The following is an 18,286-nucleotide window of genomic DNA, read 5'->3' as shown; positions in this document are numbered from 1 at the left end:
TGAGGAGCAACCAGATCAATGGCCACTCCAACACGGTTCCCTCCTAAACACTCTGCAGGTGTGTTGTGGGACCACACCATCCTGAAGGCAACCCCCACATTTCTGTGGTGGCTAGTGCGAATTGGCTTTGTTTTCGAATCTCAGCACACACTTTAAGAAAACCGTTCCCCCTTCCTTGGAAAGCTGATCTTCTACAAGTTCAGTTTTGGAAACCTACAGGCAGCCCAGCAATCAACAGAGCTGGCAGCACGAGTCTCTCACCTTTGTTTCAGGTAGATTTCTGTGCATCTTCTAGGTTCTGCCAGGTGTAATATCCGTTGGCTCGGGATTATAGAATATAATCCAGGAGGGCGGTGCCAGATCTCAGACGAACGGCCGCAACTATACAAATGGATGGACCTTGGAAAAACCACAAGGCGTCAGTGGAGGTGAGGCAGAGTTTGGCATTAATTCAAACAGCAAGTCAAAAGTGTGAGTTCCACCTTATTTTATTCATTCTGGTTCTACGTCGTGGTTTCTTTATTTTATTTCTTTATTATATTTATATCCCACTTCCCCTCTCCCCCCAAAGGAGCCCAGGGCTTCTTCATATGATTAATATGAACAACTGCACCATCCAGAAAGAGAAGGGTTCTAGGCTAGCCTTCTCCATTCCATCATTGTAGATTTTTTAAAAAATAATTGGGGGGGGGTTTAAATGGTTATTTTACCAAACAAACAAAATTCCACTTTTTACAAAAAGTGTATTGATTTAAAAGAATATCCAAGTTTAATACAGATGTATTAAAGACACACAACCTCTTAAAAGGGAACCGTGGCAATTTATTAAAGGCTGCTTTTCTAGGGACCTCTGCTCAAATATAGTGCCAAACTGGCTGGCACTGTATTAAGAAGCCACAAGGGACCTTGGACTTCTGTGTTCCCTCATTCTCCTTCCTCCTCTCATTGCAGTGATTTCCTAACTCCAGTTCTGGTTTGCAGCAACCCATTATTTGTCATTTCATCCAAACAGGTATTGTATGGTCTGTGCCTGCCTGCAAACTCCCCCAAACCCTTACTTTGCAACCTCCGGAGTGGAACAGGTTCCCCATCACTGTCCTACGCATTGAAAAATCATATAGCCATCTTGGCTAGAAATTTTCTGGGGGGGGGGGAGTGAGATTATTAGGAAGCTGAATTCTGTGCCATCAGCGTATTCCGCACTACTTCTGTATCCCTCTGAAAGGCAACACACACACACACATTGTCATTGATATGACAACACTAGTGCTATATGCACACATTCACTTGTAGCTGATATTTCTTGCCCCAAACAGGAATCTAGGGGGCAAGTCAAAGGCATGGAATATCCACTATATAAAGGTAAAGGGACCCCTGACCGTTAGGTCCAGTCGCGGACGACTCTGGGGTTGCAGCGCTCATCTCGCTTTACTAGCCGAGGTAGCCAGCGTACAGCTTCTGGGTCATGTGGCCAGCAGGACTAAGCCGCTCCTGGCGAACCAGAGCAGCGCACGGAAACGCCGTTTACCTTCCCGCCAGAGCGGTACCTTTTTATCTACTTGCACTCTGATGTGCTTTCGAACTCCTAGGTTGGCAGGAGCAGGGACCGAGCAACCGGAGCTCACCCCGTCACAGGGATTTGAACTGCCAACCTTCTGATCGGCAAGTCCTAGGCTCTGTGGTTTAACCCACAGCACTATATAGACTGTGCTTAAATCATTCCATGAATTGTTCCACTGTGCCTGAGGAGCTGGCAGTCAAAAGTGCCCCAATGTTGGGCCTGGAATTCAAATTAAAACACCCTGCAATTCCAGCACAAACAGCTGCTTGCTTGGTGAGTCAGATCTCTTGGCAACCGAGAATAATGGCGACACCCTTTTCACGATCTCTCCCTTCTGCCTGCCAGTTGTTGACGGAGAACCAAAATTAATATTGAATGCCCTTATTATTACTTACGCCGTGAATAATTATTCATGCCGGACTTTCTTCACTTCACCTAGAGAGACATCTTTGCAGCGCCGTAAGGTGATATTAATAGGAGGCCAACACTTGGGGAAAGCAATGGCCAATTTTGGGCATGTCTTCACTACAAAATATATATTGGGAGGGTTCTATCACTGTTAGGACTTCCCCCAAAGAATCCTGGGAATTCTAAGGCATTGGCAAGAGGACATTGTCATGAAGACGGTAGTAATAATAATAATAATAATAATAATAATAATAATAATAATAATAATAATAATAATAATAATAATAATAGATTATTTATACTCCGCCCATCTGGCTGAGTTTCCCCAGCCACTCTGGGCGGCTTCCAATTGAGTGTTAAAAACAATACAGCTTTAAATATTAAAAACTTCCCTAAGATGTCTTTTAAAGATAAGATAGCTGCTTACTTCCTTCACATCTGAAGGGAGGGCGTTCCACAGGGCTGGCGCCACTACCGAGAAGGCCCTCTGTCTGGTTCCCTGTAACCTCACTTCTCTGATACAGGTACGCAGGGGTGGAGGAAGGGGGTTGCGGTGGGTGCGGGCCACCCTGGGTGTCACCACTGAGGAGGGTGACAAAATGTTGGGCGACACTCACCACATGGCCTGCAGCGTGCTTGAGCCACGCATCTTTCCTGGGAGAGAGGCGGTGGCTTGGGCGCATGTAGGCTCTGCGCTGCCCAAACAGTCCGCCCGCTGCCTCCCCCCACAGCTGTAGGGCGGCTGAGTGGGAGGAGGCAGGCAGACTCTGGAGGCCCCACAGTGCGCCCCACCCTCGCCTCACCCCTATGGGCAGTTCGCCCCAGGTGCCCAAGCGGCTTCCTTCGCCACTGCAGGTACGGTCTTGGAGCACCGTATCCAAGCTCAGAAGCAACACCAAAAACAGCAGCACCACTTATTGCCAGCAGTGTGGTGTGGGTTGCCAGGGGCTGTGGCTTTCTGCTACCCATCTCCCCACTGTTGATATTTTCACCCACACACCCCATTGCAAGAATCTCCTGATGTTTTCAGAAAGGAGGGGGCAGTCCTGCCTGACTCTGTGGGGAGTCTGAGTGTTATCTATGTAGAGATTAGATGGCTGAGTGAGAGCTGTAACACTCATGCAAGCCAGTAGCTCTTTTTAGTTTGCAGTAGCTATTAGAAATAAAAGAAGTTATGCTTCATGTTATGTACTGAAGTTCTCACCCTGGGCCAGCAGGGGGATACTGTAGATAGTTATGCAAATAAGGGATCGAAAGTGAGGTTCAGTGATTGGATAGTTTTAGAAAGTTGTTACAGTTACGTTGTACTGGAGCTCTATATAAGCAGGCTGACTGAACCCTTCAGTTCTGTTCTGTCCTGGCCTGTGAATAAACAAGAGCTGTTTGAAGAATCGCTGTATCGTCTGATATGTTCACCCACAACTTAACACTTCACAGCTTTCTTCCGTGCTGTTCATACTCTGCTGAGTCTGGTGCTCACAATGGACAGTTGTGGGTCCAGGGCACTTAGACCTGATTTCCAGGATTGGAAGGTCTCTGGAAGTGCTCCAGTTGCCTAGCCCAGTCGGGGCAGATTCAGCTATTGAGCCCAGTTGTTGGCATCGGCTCAAAGGCGTACTGACACCCACAGCGTATTGTCTGTCTCCCACACCATCTGCCGTGCGGCACACCTAGAGTCCTGCTTGTCACAGCGGGTGCTGGAGAGAAGAGAAGGCGCAGGGATTAAGTGGGAGGAGATACAGCAGCCTCCTTGTCTCGCACCATCACAGACACATTTCAAAGTATGCACAGTCCCAAATGGAAGCCATTAAATCGTGTGTGGGGAACCTTTGGTGTTCCAGACGGTGCTGAACTACAATTCCCATCATCCCTGGCCATTGACTATATTTGCTGGGGCAGATGGGACTTGTAGTTCAGCTGTGGTCCCACGTTTCCCCACATCTGCCTTAAACGTATAGCTTTGCTTCTTTGCTGAGCAGTCTAATATGCCATATAGCAAGGTAAATTATAACAACAACAACAACAATAATAATAATAATTCATATCCCACCCTTCCACTGAGGGCCAGCTCCGAGGGCCTTCTGGTGATTCCCTCACTGTGAGAAGTGAGGTTACAGGGAACCAGGCAGAGGGCCTTCTCGGTAGTGGCGCCTGCCCTGTGGAACACCCTCCCACCAGATGTCAGGGCAATAAGCAACTATCTTACTTTCAAAAGACATCTGAAGGCAGCCCTGTTTAGGGAAGCTTTTAATGTTTAATTCTGTGTTGTGTTTTTAATATTCGGTTGGGAGCGGCCCAGAGTGTCTGAGGAACCCCAGCCGGGTGGGCGGGGTATAAATAATAAATTATTATGATTATGATATATTATTCCTCCCAAACCTTTCCGCTTGGTTTCAAAAGAGGCTTGCCATGAACAGCATGGGAAGCTGCTGTTCAGGAAGCACAAATCCAAAGCTCCGCAGGGAATCAGAAGTACAATCCTTGATTTTGGCCTGAACCCACTCAGCTCCTGTATGCTTTTAAATGAGGGAAAGTAAGAATGACAAACCTGCGCGGGAGATTTGCATCTAGTTTCTTGGGTTTTGCCAGGCCTAAGACTCTTGAAGTTGGCCGACACATCAGAGCACGTGAGGAAAGGGGCCATATCGTATCTTGGTTTCCCCAGACTAACTTACTGTTACGAATAAAAACAAAAGTGCCACTCAAACCATGGTTAGAAACTCCTGCACACAACCATAGGTTATCGTATTAAGCATCTATTCTTATATTACGCAAATCACTCTCACACACGTATGCTGTTATAGTTGTTCTCACCCAAGATCATCTATAAAGATCTGTGACTTTCTGGGAGCAAACTGATTAATGGTGATTTTACAACGGGAGGTCACTCATTGGATGGCTGTGGTTCACTGATTTGGCTGGCTACCATTAATTTATACATATATCCCACACTTTCTGTCCACCTTACAAGATCTTTGAGACAGCTAAGAGCAGGAAATAAAAGCAATAGAGTGGTACCTTGGGTTAAGTACTTAATTCGTTCCGGAGGTCCGTTCTTAACCTGAAACGGTTCTTAACCTGAAGCACCACTTTAGCTAATGGGGCCTCCTGCTGCCGCCGCGCCGCCAGAGCACAATTTCTGTTCTCATCCTGAAGCAAAGTTCTTAACCTGAAGCACTATTTCTGGGTTAACGGAGTGTGTAACCTGAAGCATATGTCACCTGAAGCGTATGTAACCTGAGGTACCACTGTACTAATAATAAAAAAAATCACTTTTTTTTTAAAGTAAAGCCAAAAATTCTTTCAAGGGAAAAGGCAGAAATAGAATTCAGATCTCCAATGCCTTGAGCTCACAGCCAAAAGGTGCAAAAATGTCAACAATGACCAGACAAACAGGAAATTCTAAGCCTGGTCACCGTCTCAGAGAAGACATGGCATTGGGACACGGCTTTTCAAGTATCCCGGTCCTAAACCCTATATTCCTTGGGAGGTCACCAGTTCCTGAGAATCACAACCGGGCAGGGTACTGTTGTGCTCGGGTCCAAGTCGTGGGTTTCTCATAGACATCTGCTTGGCCAACGTGAGAACAAGGTGCTTTGACTGGGCCTAGAAGGCTGTTCTTATGTTCTTAGTGTACAGTGGTACCTCGGGTTAAGAACTTAATTCGTTCTGGAGGTCCGTTCTTAACCCGAAACTGTTCTTAACCTGAGGTACCACTTTAGTTATGGGGCCTCCCGCTGCCGCCGCCACACAATTTCTGTTCTCGTCCTGGGGCAAAGTTATTAACCCGAGGTACTATTTCTGGGTTAGCGGAGTCTGTAACCTGAAGTGTATGTAACCTGAGGTACCACTGTACTTAAAGGTAAAGGGACTCCTGACCATTAGGTCCAGTCGTGGCCGACTCTGGGGTTGCGGCGCTCATCTCGCTTTACTGGCCAAGGGAGCCGGCGTACAGCTTCTGGTCATGTGGCCAGCATGACTAAGCCACTTCTGGTGAACCAGAGCAGCGCACAGAAACGCCGTTTACCTTCCCACTGGAGTGGTACCTATTTATCTACTTGCACTTTGACGTGCTTCCGAACTGCTAGGTTGGCAGGAGCAGGGACCAAGCAATGGGAGCTCACCTCGTCGCGGGGATTCGAACCGCCGATCTTCTGATTGGCAAGTCCTAGGCTCTGTGGTTTAACCCACAGCGCCACCCGCGTCCCCACATGACTGTACTTACTTTGGAGCAATCCAACCGAAGTGCGCTTGAAATGCACCAATAAGGGTAGAGTCACTCCAAAGCAAAATGCCGAAATGCTGAAACCATGGTGACCAGCACTTTCAAATATAGTCAAAAGGACCACTAAATATCTTTCCAAATTACCCGTGATCCATCTTCTGATGGTTTTCAAGCTACCCAGAATACACCAGGCTATATAACTGTTAAAAATTTGAAGGGCACAGTTTGAAGGTCTCTGGGGCAACATCCTTGCACTTTCAGTTCCATGAAGGAGAAAGGCGGGATATCGATGTACTAAATAAATAAGTGTAAATGCAGATTTAGGTTTTAAATGTCAAAGGAGGCAGGCTAATTTGCCTTTCAAATCAGCCCATATAAATTATTCAATTAATTTGCACCCTACTCCAAATCACCTAATCAATTCATTTACCCCCCAATTCAATTCTCAACAGATCCTGGTCCAAATCAGTTTGATTCTCCTTCAATTGCCTCCCCCCAAATTATCTCTAGATCACGTAATAATAATAATATTCTACCCAATAAACAAGATCACCTCCTCCAATCTAATTTTCTCCAAAATTCATTACCCATCCAGAATATACAGAAAGAAAAATATTCGGGACCTCTACTCCACAAGCCTATCCTTGCTCTCAACCTCTAATGATGTAAAATATGGAGCTGATAATATGGGTCTTTAGTACAGGTCTGTCATAAGATAATTGTGACAGCTATGGCTCCATCTGCACTATATATTTTAAGCACTATCATACCACTTTCAACCGTCATGGCTTCTCCCAAAGAATCCTGGGAACTGGTTTCTTAAGAGTGCTGAGAGAAGTTAGGAGACCCATATTCTCCTCACATCCCCCTCACTTTGAAGCACAATTCTCCTGGTGTCTTAATGCTCAATCCCTCTTCCCAGGGGACTCTGGAAATTGTAGCTCTATGAGGCCAAACCACAGTTCCCAGAATTCTTTGAGGGAATAAAAGTGGTATGAAACCACTTTAAATACATAATGCGGAGGAGGCCTATGAGAATGAGCACGTTAAGGTGCCAAATGCAAATAATTCTTATTGTGATTCACATCCTTTATGAAGCCACACAATCTTACCGGAAAAAGTTCCACACGTCTTTGATCTCCTTTGGTTTTGCAAGCTCTTCCAACCTGGAACTGAAAACTTGTACAGTTGCAAAACAAACAAGAAACACATAGGTGGATAAAACCACCGTGCATAAAGTGTAAGTTCCCTTCCAGGGCTAAGAAACCTTTCTTTTCCGCATTCCCTTTCTGGGGCGCCACATGCCAATGGTGAGTGTGGCCAGAAACCAAAGTCGGTGTGGTGAACGATGTGACTCTTACCTTTGTACAATTGCCCACATTCTAACTAGGCAAAAACCAGGCATTTCCACACACAGAGACCTCTACCCAGGCAAGCAAGACTGCAAGCATATTTTAAAAAGGTAAAGGACCCCTGACAGTTAAGTCCAGTCACAGATGACTCTGGGGTTGTGGTGCTCATCTCACTTTACAGGCGAGGGAGCCGGCGTTTGTCTGCAGTTTTTCTGGGTCATGTGGCCAGCATGACTAAGCTGCTTCTGGTGCAACACAACACCGAAACCAGAGCAGCGCACGGAAACACTATTTACCTTCCCACCAGAGAGGTACCTATTTATCTACTTGCACTTTTTGGCATGCTTTTGAATTGCTAGGTTGGCAGCAGCTGGGACCGAGCAACGGGAGCTCACCCCGTCACAGGGATTCAAACCGCCGACCTTCTGATCAGCAAGCCCAAGAGGCTCAGTGGTTTAGACCACAGCGCCACCCACATCACCTGCAAGCATATTATACCAGTGCAAATGTTTGGGATCAGAACACCAGACAGTCTATGCAAAATGTTCTTATTAGAATTCCAGTCAAAGAGCTTATTCTGTTTTATTTTTATTATTTGCATTTCCAGGAGGCTGGAGTCTTGGGGTTCCTGTATTCCTACTTCCCTGTTCCTACTGCTCTGCCTTGAGAACGCTTACAGAAAACTGACAAGAAGATGACAGGTTATTATGTTGATTTGATGCAAAAAACAAACAAAACCACCCGATAATGGACTTAGCTAATTACATTTGAACTCCAAAGGCATTCCGTCATGTACAAAACTTGCTCCTAGGCAAAGGCTTCATTGAGAGACACCTTTGCACCTGAGGCGATAGGCCTTTTCTTCAAGCCAGGACAAGCCAAGGCACTTTTTATAAGCAAACAGCCTCCCAACCAAGCAGGGCTTATGATGATGTTTTCTTGACAGACAGGGGCAGGAGAGTAAATACCAAGAGAGGAAGAGAGAATGAGAGAGCTCTGCGTTCCCTCCCTTTTCAGCAGTTTGTTAAAAAGGCAGGGAAGTTAAGTACAGCGCAGTCAGGGGCCAGACCTGGTGTGGGTGGGGCGTTCTCCATCCCACAGTCTTCCTGAGAGTAGCTATTGACCTGGCAAGGTGGGGAGATCAAGTATCTAGGATTTCCTTGTAATTGAGACCGTCTATCAATCACAGAGGCTGATATTGCACATCTGTAGCACACAGGGCAGGCTGATCGCCGAAGAATTGATGCTTTTGAATTATGGTGCTGGAGGAGACTCTTGAGAGTCCCATGGACTGCAAGAAGATCAAACCTATCCATTCTGAAGGAATTCATCCCTGAGTACTCACTGGAAGGACACATCCTGAAGCTGAGACTCCAATAATTTGGCCACCTCATGAGAAGAGAAGACTCCCTGGAAAAGACCCTGATGTTGGAAAAGATGGAGGGCACAAGGAGAAGGGGACGACAGAGGACGAGATGGTTGGACATTGTTCTCGAAGCTACCAGCATGAGTTTGACCAAACTGCGGGAGGCAGTGGAAGACAGGAGTGCCTGGTGTGCTCTGGTCCATGGGGTCACAAAGAGTCGGACACGACTAAACAACAACAACAACAACAAACACACAAGACAAAAGTACAGGCAGCCCCAACTAGAGACTAAGGCCCAGCTATGGATGAGTTTTGTGGTTCTATTTCCAACAGATCCCGGCATTTTTTTAAAAAAATACCCTTCCTACAGTCAACTTTCTCCAAAGGATTTGCAGGTGACCAGGCTCCTATTTTGCTGGCCGCCCTCTAGCCAGATATTTGGCTGTACTTAGCCTAGTCAGGCAGAAACTGTGTGGCGATCCCGGCACAGATTGTTGATGTGCTAGTAATGACAGACTGGCATAATCTAGAACCATGAAACTGGCCAAGGTAGCTCCAAAACTCTGTACGTAAACAGATACCTTTTTCCTATTCCTTCCTGATTTGCTTCCAGGTTTGCTTCCATCATTGCTGTAAAATCCAACACCTAGAAGTTGAAAGATATAAAACAGTTTTTGTAACTGGTCTGGGGTGCACAGGCGGTCCTAGAATGTTACTAAGGAGTATAGAATCACAGAATTGTAGGGTTGTGGGTTTGAGGAGGCCCAGCACCCTGCAAGGTGGGGCTCGAATCCACAATCCTCAGACTAAGAGTCTCAAACTGTTCCGACCATAGCTGTCAACTTTTCCCTTTTTTAAGGGAAATTCCCTTATTCCGAATAGGATTCCTCGCAAGAAAAGGGAAAAGTTGACAGCTATGGTTCTGACTGAGCTATCAGCCTGACATACATAATAGAGAAAGTAAAGCTGCAATATGCCTACTAAACCGGGAGTGAGCCCCACTGAACTTCTCTGCAGACGTTCTTGTTTTCTTATGCGGGACAGTGTAAATGGGGAGGGATGACTTTAGTGCATTAGAAAACAGCCAAACCTAAACATACTGCCAAATAATTACTCTGACAGAAGAATTCAGACACACCCTTTTCTTGCTTGATACAGGAAGCCCTCCCGGGTTTATTTGCTATTTGTCATATGCATTCTTCCCCAGGACTACACCCCAATGAAAATCTAGTATCATAGCCAGTATCATCACCTGCCTTTGTCCCTCCTCCCACCTCCATGGACAATCGGCTGCTACAGGAGAGACAAACACAGATTAAAGGTAAAGGGTAAAGGGACCCCTGACCATTAGGTCCAGTCGCGGACGACTCTGGGGTTGTGGCGCTCATCTCGCTTTATTGGCCGAGGGTGCCGGCGTACAGCTTCCGGGTCATGTGGCCAGCATGACTAAGCCGCTTCTGGTGAACCAGAGCAGCGCACGGAAACACCATTTACCTTCCCGCCGGAGCGGTACCTATTTATCTACTTGCACTTTGACGTGCTTTCGAACTACTAGGTTGGCAGGAGCAGGGACCGAGCAATGGAAGCTCACCCCGTCGTCGGGATTCGAACCACCAACCTTCTGATCGGCAAGTCCTAGGCTCTGTGGTTTAACCCACAGTGCCACCCGCGTCTCTTAAAAACACAGATTAGCACAGAATAATAGGACTGGGAAGACCCTCTCAGCCACGAAGAGAGCTCACTGACTTTGTGTCTACTCAGCCTACTCTTCCCTTCAGATTGTGCTGAGAATAAAATGGGAAAAGAGAACCACATACTCTGCTTTCAGCTCTATGGAGGAGAGATGGGATACAAATGTAAATAAATGCTTTTAAAAGGTGCCACAAGTTTTGTGGCTGGTGCAACAGTAGATCAGGAGGGCTCAACTTCAAAAACAATATATTCCTAATAACAGGCATTGAGTTAGATTTTGTTGGGAAAGAAAAAAAGTGAAATCATTATTCATATACTTTGCCCAACGTCATTAATATGTAGAAGTTACAGGTGGCGTTATAATGCGTGAGTTCTGCTCTCCTCTCATTTTTGTTTTCTAGGGTTGCTGAAATATCTTGCAGGCCAGGTATTGTAAAATGCATGTCCCAAGCAACAATTAAAATCACACTCAGCAGAAAGCTTGTCTAAGAAGCTGCAGTCAAGGAAAAAGCGAGCGATGGTTACAGAATTTGCAGCAGCTAACCACAGAGGCCCTGGAAGTTCTCTCTTACCTTTCACCTGATTGAAAACCAGGGAGAGAAACTGCAAAGGAAGCAGAAAGAGCAGGTGGGTTTTAATGTCTGCAACCTGCGCACTCAAACCTCAAATTACCAGCAATTACATGCAGAACAAATGCTCCCTCTGCACTGACTTTTAACTAACAAGGAGTTTTTCCACCTAATTAAAGGTTACTTTGTTCCAGCAAAGCGATGGCTTTGGCATTTTGTGTGTTGCGACTGCTGGCAACCCAGTATCTCCCTTGAATATCAGGGTATCGGAATAAGAACCAGGGTACACTGTCAGAATGCAATTCTACCTTTTGAATTCGCACACGGCCCCAGATACACCTACACCAGCTGAAATCAGGAGGTTTTTAATGTCTGATGCTTTATTGTGTTTTTAATATTCTGTTGGGAGCTGCCCAGAGTGGCTGGGGCAACCCAGTCAGATAGGGAGCATGCATATATATATATATATATATATAAATAAAAATAAAAATAGATATATAGATAGTTTTATTACTTATACCCAGGTCATCTGGCTGGGTTTCTCCTGCCACTCTGGGCGACTTAAAGCATATATATTATTATTACTTATGTATTGAATTTATATACAGTGAACGCTCGGGTTGCGAACATGATCCGTGCGGGAAGTACGTTCGCAACCCGCAGTGCTGCGTCTGCACATGCGCGGGTCGCAATTCGGTGCTTCTGCACATGCGCAGGCGCCGAACCCCGGAAGTAATCCGTTCCAGTACTTCCGGGTTCGGCGCGGTGCGTAACCCGAAATTGCGCGACCCGAAGCGTCTGTAACCCGAGGTATGACTGTACCTCCCTATACCCGGACGTCTCAGGGCGGCTCACAGAACAAAACCAGAACACAAAACCACAAAATATATAATCAAAATGAAAACAACAACCCAATAACCCATAATATAATAAAACATCACACATTGAAAACTTCACAATACAGGGTTGCTCTCAGATGTCTTTTAAAGGTTATGTAATAAGAGTATGTAAATATGGATTGATAATGGTGGAAAATATATATTTATAATAGGTTAAGATGTTGAGTAAGGACAAATGACAGAGGGTAAGAACTTGCTGAACTAAATATCTGAACTGGAATACAAAAAGGGAGGTGTGAGGAGGTCAGGAAACTAGTAAATGAAGTATAAGATATGAAAATATGGATTTTTTTTCTTTCCTCTTGTTTTTCTTCTTTTTAACTGTTTTTTATTCTGCATTTTTCATGTGTTTTGTTTTTGTATATTTGTAGCTCTTTTTTCTTGTTTTACTAGGGTAATTTTTGGTTTTTATATTCTATGTTTAAACTTTGAAACTTTTTATTGTTTGTAAAACTTTAATAAATATTATTTAAAAAAATAAATAAAGGTTATGTAGTTCTTCATCTCCTTGACATCTGAAGGGAGGGCGTTCCACAGGGAGGGTGCCACTACCGAGAAGGCCCTCTGCCTGGTTCCCTGTAACTTCACACTTCGTAGTGAGGGAACCGCCAGAAGACCATCGACAGTAGACCTCAGTGTCTGGGCTAAGTGATGGAGTTGGAGGTGCTCCTTCAGGTATACTGGGATGAGGCTGTTGTTTTTATTTTAGAAATTCTGTACAATGAGAAGTGACAACTTTCATGGGACAGAATTTGGATTGCCTGACTTGCACCTTACTTTGAATTTATTATTATTATTATTATTATTATTATTATTATTATTATTATTACTACTACTACTCCTTTCCATGGAGGCGCAAGTCACAGCAACAGCCAAGGCGACATTTTTCCACCTTTGCCGCATCAAGCAGTTGGTCCCTTACCTTTCCCGCCCCGACCTGGCCACAGTGATCCATGTGACAGTCATCTCCAGGCTTGACTACTGTAACTCGCTCTACGCGGGGCTGCCCTTGAAGCTGTCCCAGAAACTCCAGCAGGTGCAGAATGCTGCAGCGAGGCTCCTCACAGGGTCTCTGCCATGGGAGCATATTCATCCAGTGCTTTTCAAGCTGCACTGGCTCCCGGTGGAGTACAGGGTCAGATTTAAGGTGCTGCTTTTGACCTTTAAAGCCCTTCACGGCCTAGGACCCTCGTACCTACGGGACCGCCTCGCCTGGTATGCCCCACGGAGAGCCTCAAGGTCCATAAATAACAACACCCTAGTGGTCCCAGGCCCTAAGGAAGTTAGATTGGCTTCAACCAGAGCCAGGGCCTTTTCAGCACTGGCCCCAACTTGGTGGAACGCTCTGTCTCATGAGACCAGGGCCCTGCAGGATCTGATCTCCTTCCGCAGGGCCTGTAAGACAGAGTTGTTCCGCCTGGCCTTTGGATTGGAGCCAATTTGATTCCCTCCGCCCCCTTTTTCTTTTCCTTCTCCTGCAATGAGGCTCCATTTTAATATTTTAATGTTCCATTATTTTAATGTTGTATTTTATTTTTGTTTTTAAGTTGTAATCACTCATCTTGTTTTTATTATTGCTTGTAAGCCGCTCTGAGCCCGGCCTTGGCTGGGGAGGGCGGGGTATAAATAAAAAAAATTATTATTATTATTATTACTACTACTACTACTACTACTTCCGCACACGTTTTACAAGGACATTGTCCTCTTTTGTATCTGGCCACTACCCTGGCTCTCTCTCAGTAGCATCCTGGGCAGATGTGGAAAGAAAGGGGAAAGTATCTCATTCCCTCCTCTACAAACACCCGCCTGCTAGCGCCAAGCTGCCCCACTTTTCCCCTAAAACTGCAGGATTATAGAAGCCAGGTTTGCTGGACACCAGATGGCCTTCTGCGGGGAAGACCACTTTTCAATAGGGGTGGTCTCTTTCATTCCCATATTGTTTCCGTTGTACTCTTTTTCTTTCCTTCCGATAAAACGGATTTTTTTCCAAAAAGGGAAGAGAACTTTCTGCTCCTGCTCCCAGCGACTGGCTGAGAAAGCTGCTTCCCGTCGGAAACAGAGGGCGCTCTGCACATGCTCACAAATCACACCCCCTTTAAGCCGTTTTTTTCTCCAAACAACGTTGCTTTCTTATGAGAGGATATGCACTCTGCATATGCGCAGAGGCAAACTCCTCCAGGTGCCAGAATTTTCTCCCGGAAGGAACTGTGGCTCTGCAGAGTCTTCTTTTCACGCACCTTCCTCTGCCTGCACCATCCTGCACTGAAGGCGCCTCTTCTAGATCTTCCCGCTGCAAAAAAGAGAGAAAAGACACGCACGCGCTCTGCCGGCGCGCCCCTGTTTGTTTCGGTTGCCCGGGTAACCAGCGTCTCACGCGCTTCTAGCCCCCGCTCCCTCCGGGCCTTCTGCAATGGCCGCCATGCGCTTAGCCAGCCGCCAGAGGGCGCTCCGACTGCTTTATCTTCTCTGATTACCTTACAAATGTTGTTGTTTAGTCGTTTAGTTGTGTCCGCCTCTTCGTGACCCCATGGACCAGAGCACGCCAGGCACTCCTGTCTTCCACTGCCTCCCGCAGTTTGGTCAAACTCATGTTGGTCTCTTCCAGAACACTGTCCCACCATCTCGTCCTCTGTCGTCCCCTTCTCCTTGTGTCCTCCATCTTTCCCAACATCAGGGTCTTTTCCAGGGAGTCTTCTCTTCTCATGTGGTGGCCAAAGTCTTGGAGCCTCAGCTTCAGGATCTGTCCTTCCAGTGAGCACTCAGGGCTGATTTCCTTCAGAATGGAGAGGTTTGGTCTTCTTGCAGTCCGTGGGACTCTCAAGAGTCTCCTCCAGCACCATAATTCAAAAGCATCAATTCTTCGGCGATCAGCCTTCACTTCCATACCGGCAAGCCACTCCGGTATCCCTGCCAAGAAAACTCCATGGACAAAGACAACAGGCATATAAAAGTTATGACCTTACACATAGAATCAGAAAAAGAGTTGGAAAGGGACCCTTCCACTGCCTCCCGCAGTTTGGTCAAACTCATGCTGGTAGCTTCGAGAACACTGTCCAACCATCTCGTCCTCTGTCGTCCCCTTCTCCTTGTGCCCTCCATCTTTCCCATAAAGGAATCTCAGCTAAAGCATCCATGACAGATGGCCATCCAACCTCTCCTTAAAAACCTCCCAAGGAAGCCTCACTGAAGTGAGCAGAACTTGCCTTCAACTTAAAACACGTACTGTAACCAGTGCCTGGATTTACTATAAGCTAAACAAACGATAGCTTAGGGCCCCACTCTCTTGGGGTCCCCCCAAAAATTTAAAGGGGGGAAAAACTGGATGTACATTTCCAAAATATAAGATAAAAAACAAATAAAACCTACACACAGCAACAGTGTTTTGTGTTGTGTAGGCTTCTGTGGTGCAAGTAATGGGCCCCACCTGCTAGCCTGCTCCCTAAAATATCACTGGTTTGCTCATTTCTATAGGGTGCCTACATTCTGCATGGACAAATGGCTTTAGATACCTATTCAGTCCATAAATGACCATATAGCATATATTCAATACAAAAAACAGCGACAATTTGTTGTTGGCAAAGGACAGCTGGACACATAAAGGGCCCCATTACCTTCAGTAGTGGGATGCGGGTGGCGCTGTGGGTTAAACCACAGAGCCTAGGACTTGCCGATCAGAAGGTCGGCGGTTCGAATCCCCGCCATGGGGTGAGCTCCCGTTGCTCGGTCCCTGCTCCTGCCAACCTAGCAGTTCAAAAGCACGTCAAAGTGCAAGTAGATAAATAGGTACCGCTCCGGCAGGAAGGTAAACGGCGTTTCCGTGTGCTGCTCTGGTTCGCTAGAAGCGACTTAGTCATGCTGGCCACATGACCTGGAAGCTGTCCGCTTGCTCCCTTGGTCAATAAAGCGAGATGAGTGCCGCAACCCCAGAGTCGTTCACGACTGGACCTAACGGTCAGGGGTCCCTTTACCTTTACCTTCAGTAGCTTAGGGTCTCATCAAACCTAAATCCGGCCAACTGTAACCATATTGGGAGGGCAAGTTTCTTGCACAGCATGTCAGCACCTATTAACTTTTGAGTGAATATGATGCTTGCTTCAAGGGTCAGCATCAGACATGGTAGAACCACCAGGGTCTCCTGACCTTGCCCCTCCTCCTTGCTCCCACTTCCTGTTCACATGTTCTTTGAAGGAGAGATGTTGCAATGGAAACTGACCCTTTGGCAGTTGTGGGGGCTGGGCCCAGGGCGAAAGGGCAAGTAAGCGGGAAGAGCCCCCGCTTCACCAACTAAGGTCATCTTGCTGAATGCTCCCCCTCCCAAAAAACCCGGAGCCATTACTGTTCTACTCTCCACCACCACTCAGTAGCAACGTTGCTCAGCCTGGTCCAATTGGGGACATATGTTGACCTTGTGCATAGCATTGCATTTGGCTAGCTAGATTTGCATGCTACGTTGAAGGTTTGAGCACAAGCAGGATACTGGGTGGAAGATGCTCTTGATTTTATATCGACCAAATTATTGTCAACTGTAGTGTTGCTTGCGTGTATGTTAATATGAAGGTGCATGTGGGAATGCTTCCTTCCTCACAGATAAACCTTCCTGCACATAAAATAGTATGAGAGGAGAATCACTAGGCTGGACCCTTTTCCCTGACATTACAGTGGTACCTCGGGTTACATACACTTCAGGTTACATACGCTTCAGGTTACAGACTCCACTAACCCAGAAATAGTACCTCGGGTTAAGAACTTTGCTTCAGGATGAGAACAGAAATCGTGCTCCAGCGGCGTGGCGGCAGCAGGAGGCCCCATTAGCTAAAATGGTGCTTCAGGTTAAGAACAGTTTCAGGTTAAGAATGGACCTCCGGAATGAATTAAGTACTTAACCCGAGGTACCACTGTATAGCTTTTGGGCTTTATTAAATAAGAGATTTTTCTCCACCCCGTGCAGGCTTTCAATTCAGTTTCAATGACCCTTACGCCTTCGATTTTGCTCCCATGTTCTGGGAGGGAACAATCGGTACAATCCACAAGGGCAGCCCTTCCCAACTTGAGTGCCCGCCAGATGTTTTGGGCTACAACTGATACTGCCTTGGCAAAGGCCGCACCAGCGCTGTCTCCGTCACGTGTTTCATTGAAATAAATGCAAGCTGTTCAAGAAGAGAAAAGGTGCTGGTGGGCTGCGCCCAAGGAGACAGGAACCGGTTCAAATGAGTCAGGAGAGACGGGTGAATCAACTGGCTAAGTAACGTCGCCATCTTTGTCCTCCAATGGTACCTCTACAAAGCCCTCCCCATTTCCTATTTTGTCTGCAACTGTGTGCTGCTGCTATTACATGACTTTGTGTTGAATATTATAAAGGGGTTGATGGATGTTTTCTGATCCTTCCCGAAACAGTGGGGGGGGGGCACACTGGATGCTGAGTAAATGAGAGTGTATAAATAGCCATATAAATAGGCCCCGTATGCACTAGACATTTAAAGCACTTTCATACCACTTAAACTGCCATGGCTTCCCCTCCAAAGAGTTCTGGGAAGTACTGTGTGCTAAGTCGGCTAAGTTGCTTGTTGTTGTTGTTTAGTCGTGTCCGCCTCTTCGTGGCCCCCTGGACCAGAGCAAGCCAGGCACTTCTGTCTTCCACTGCCTCCCGCAGTTTGGGCAAACTCATGCTGGTAGCTTCGAGAACACTGTCCCACCATCTCGTCCTCTGCCGTCCCCTTCTCCTTGTGCCCTCCATCTTTCCCAACATCAGGGTCTTTTCCAGGGAGTCTTCTCTTCTCATGAGGTGGCCAAAGTATTGGAGCCTCAGCTTCACGATCTGTCCTTCCAGTGAGCGCTCAGGGCTGATTTCCTTCAGAATGGAGAGGTTTGATCTTCTTGCAGTCCATGGGACTCTCTAGAGTCTCCTCCAGCACCATAATTCAAAAGCATCAATTCTTTGGCAATCAGCCTTCTTTATGGTCCAGCTTTCACTTCCATACATCACTACTGGGAAAACCATAGCTTTTACTATACGGACCTTTGTTGGCAAGGTGATGTCTCTACTTTTTAAGAGTTGCTAGGAGGCCCCTGTTCCTCGCAAAGAGTTACAATTCCCAGTTTCCTAGGAAGAGAGATTGACTGCTAAACTGCTCCGGAAACTGTAGCTCTCTGAGGGAAATGGGAGTCTCCTAACAAACTCTCAGCACCCTTAACAACCCACACTGCCCAGGATTTT

General features: G+C 46.5%; 1 protein-coding gene across 3 annotated transcripts in view; it reads right to left on the bottom strand.

The window, feature by feature from the left end:
- SPMAP2L (sperm microtubule associated protein 2 like) overlaps positions 1–15,064 on the bottom strand; it is a 32,938-nt gene extending 17,874 nt beyond the window's left edge. Inside the window, exons 1-6 of one of the 3 annotated variants that reach the window (XM_081176781.1) lie at positions 15,031–15,064; positions 14,310–14,546; positions 9,494–9,558; positions 7,307–7,366; positions 4,518–4,643; positions 262–399 (exon numbers count right to left, since the gene is read on the bottom strand). In XM_081176781.1, coding sequence (XP_081032907.1) covers positions 262–399; positions 4,518–4,643; positions 7,307–7,366; positions 9,494–9,558; positions 14,310–14,546; positions 15,031–15,039 — 635 coding nt within the window. In that variant the 5' untranslated portion in view covers positions 15,040–15,064. Of the gene's footprint in view, positions 1–261; positions 400–4,517; positions 4,644–7,306; positions 7,367–9,493; positions 9,559–11,176; positions 11,208–14,166; positions 14,275–14,309; positions 14,547–15,030 lie in introns of those variants that run through there. The other 2 variants (XM_081176782.1, XM_081176783.1) reach the window with 2 other exon arrangements.
- Positions 15,065–18,286: the final 3,222 nt, after the last annotated feature.

The sequence above is a fragment of the Podarcis bocagei genome, assembly GCF_964188305.1.
Source record: "Podarcis bocagei genome assembly, chromosome: 17".
Taxonomy (NCBI): Eukaryota; Metazoa; Chordata; class Lepidosauria; order Squamata; family Lacertidae; genus Podarcis; species Podarcis bocagei.
The sequence above is the reverse complement of the archived record's forward strand: the minus strand, read 5'-3'. Positions and strand labels throughout refer to the sequence as shown.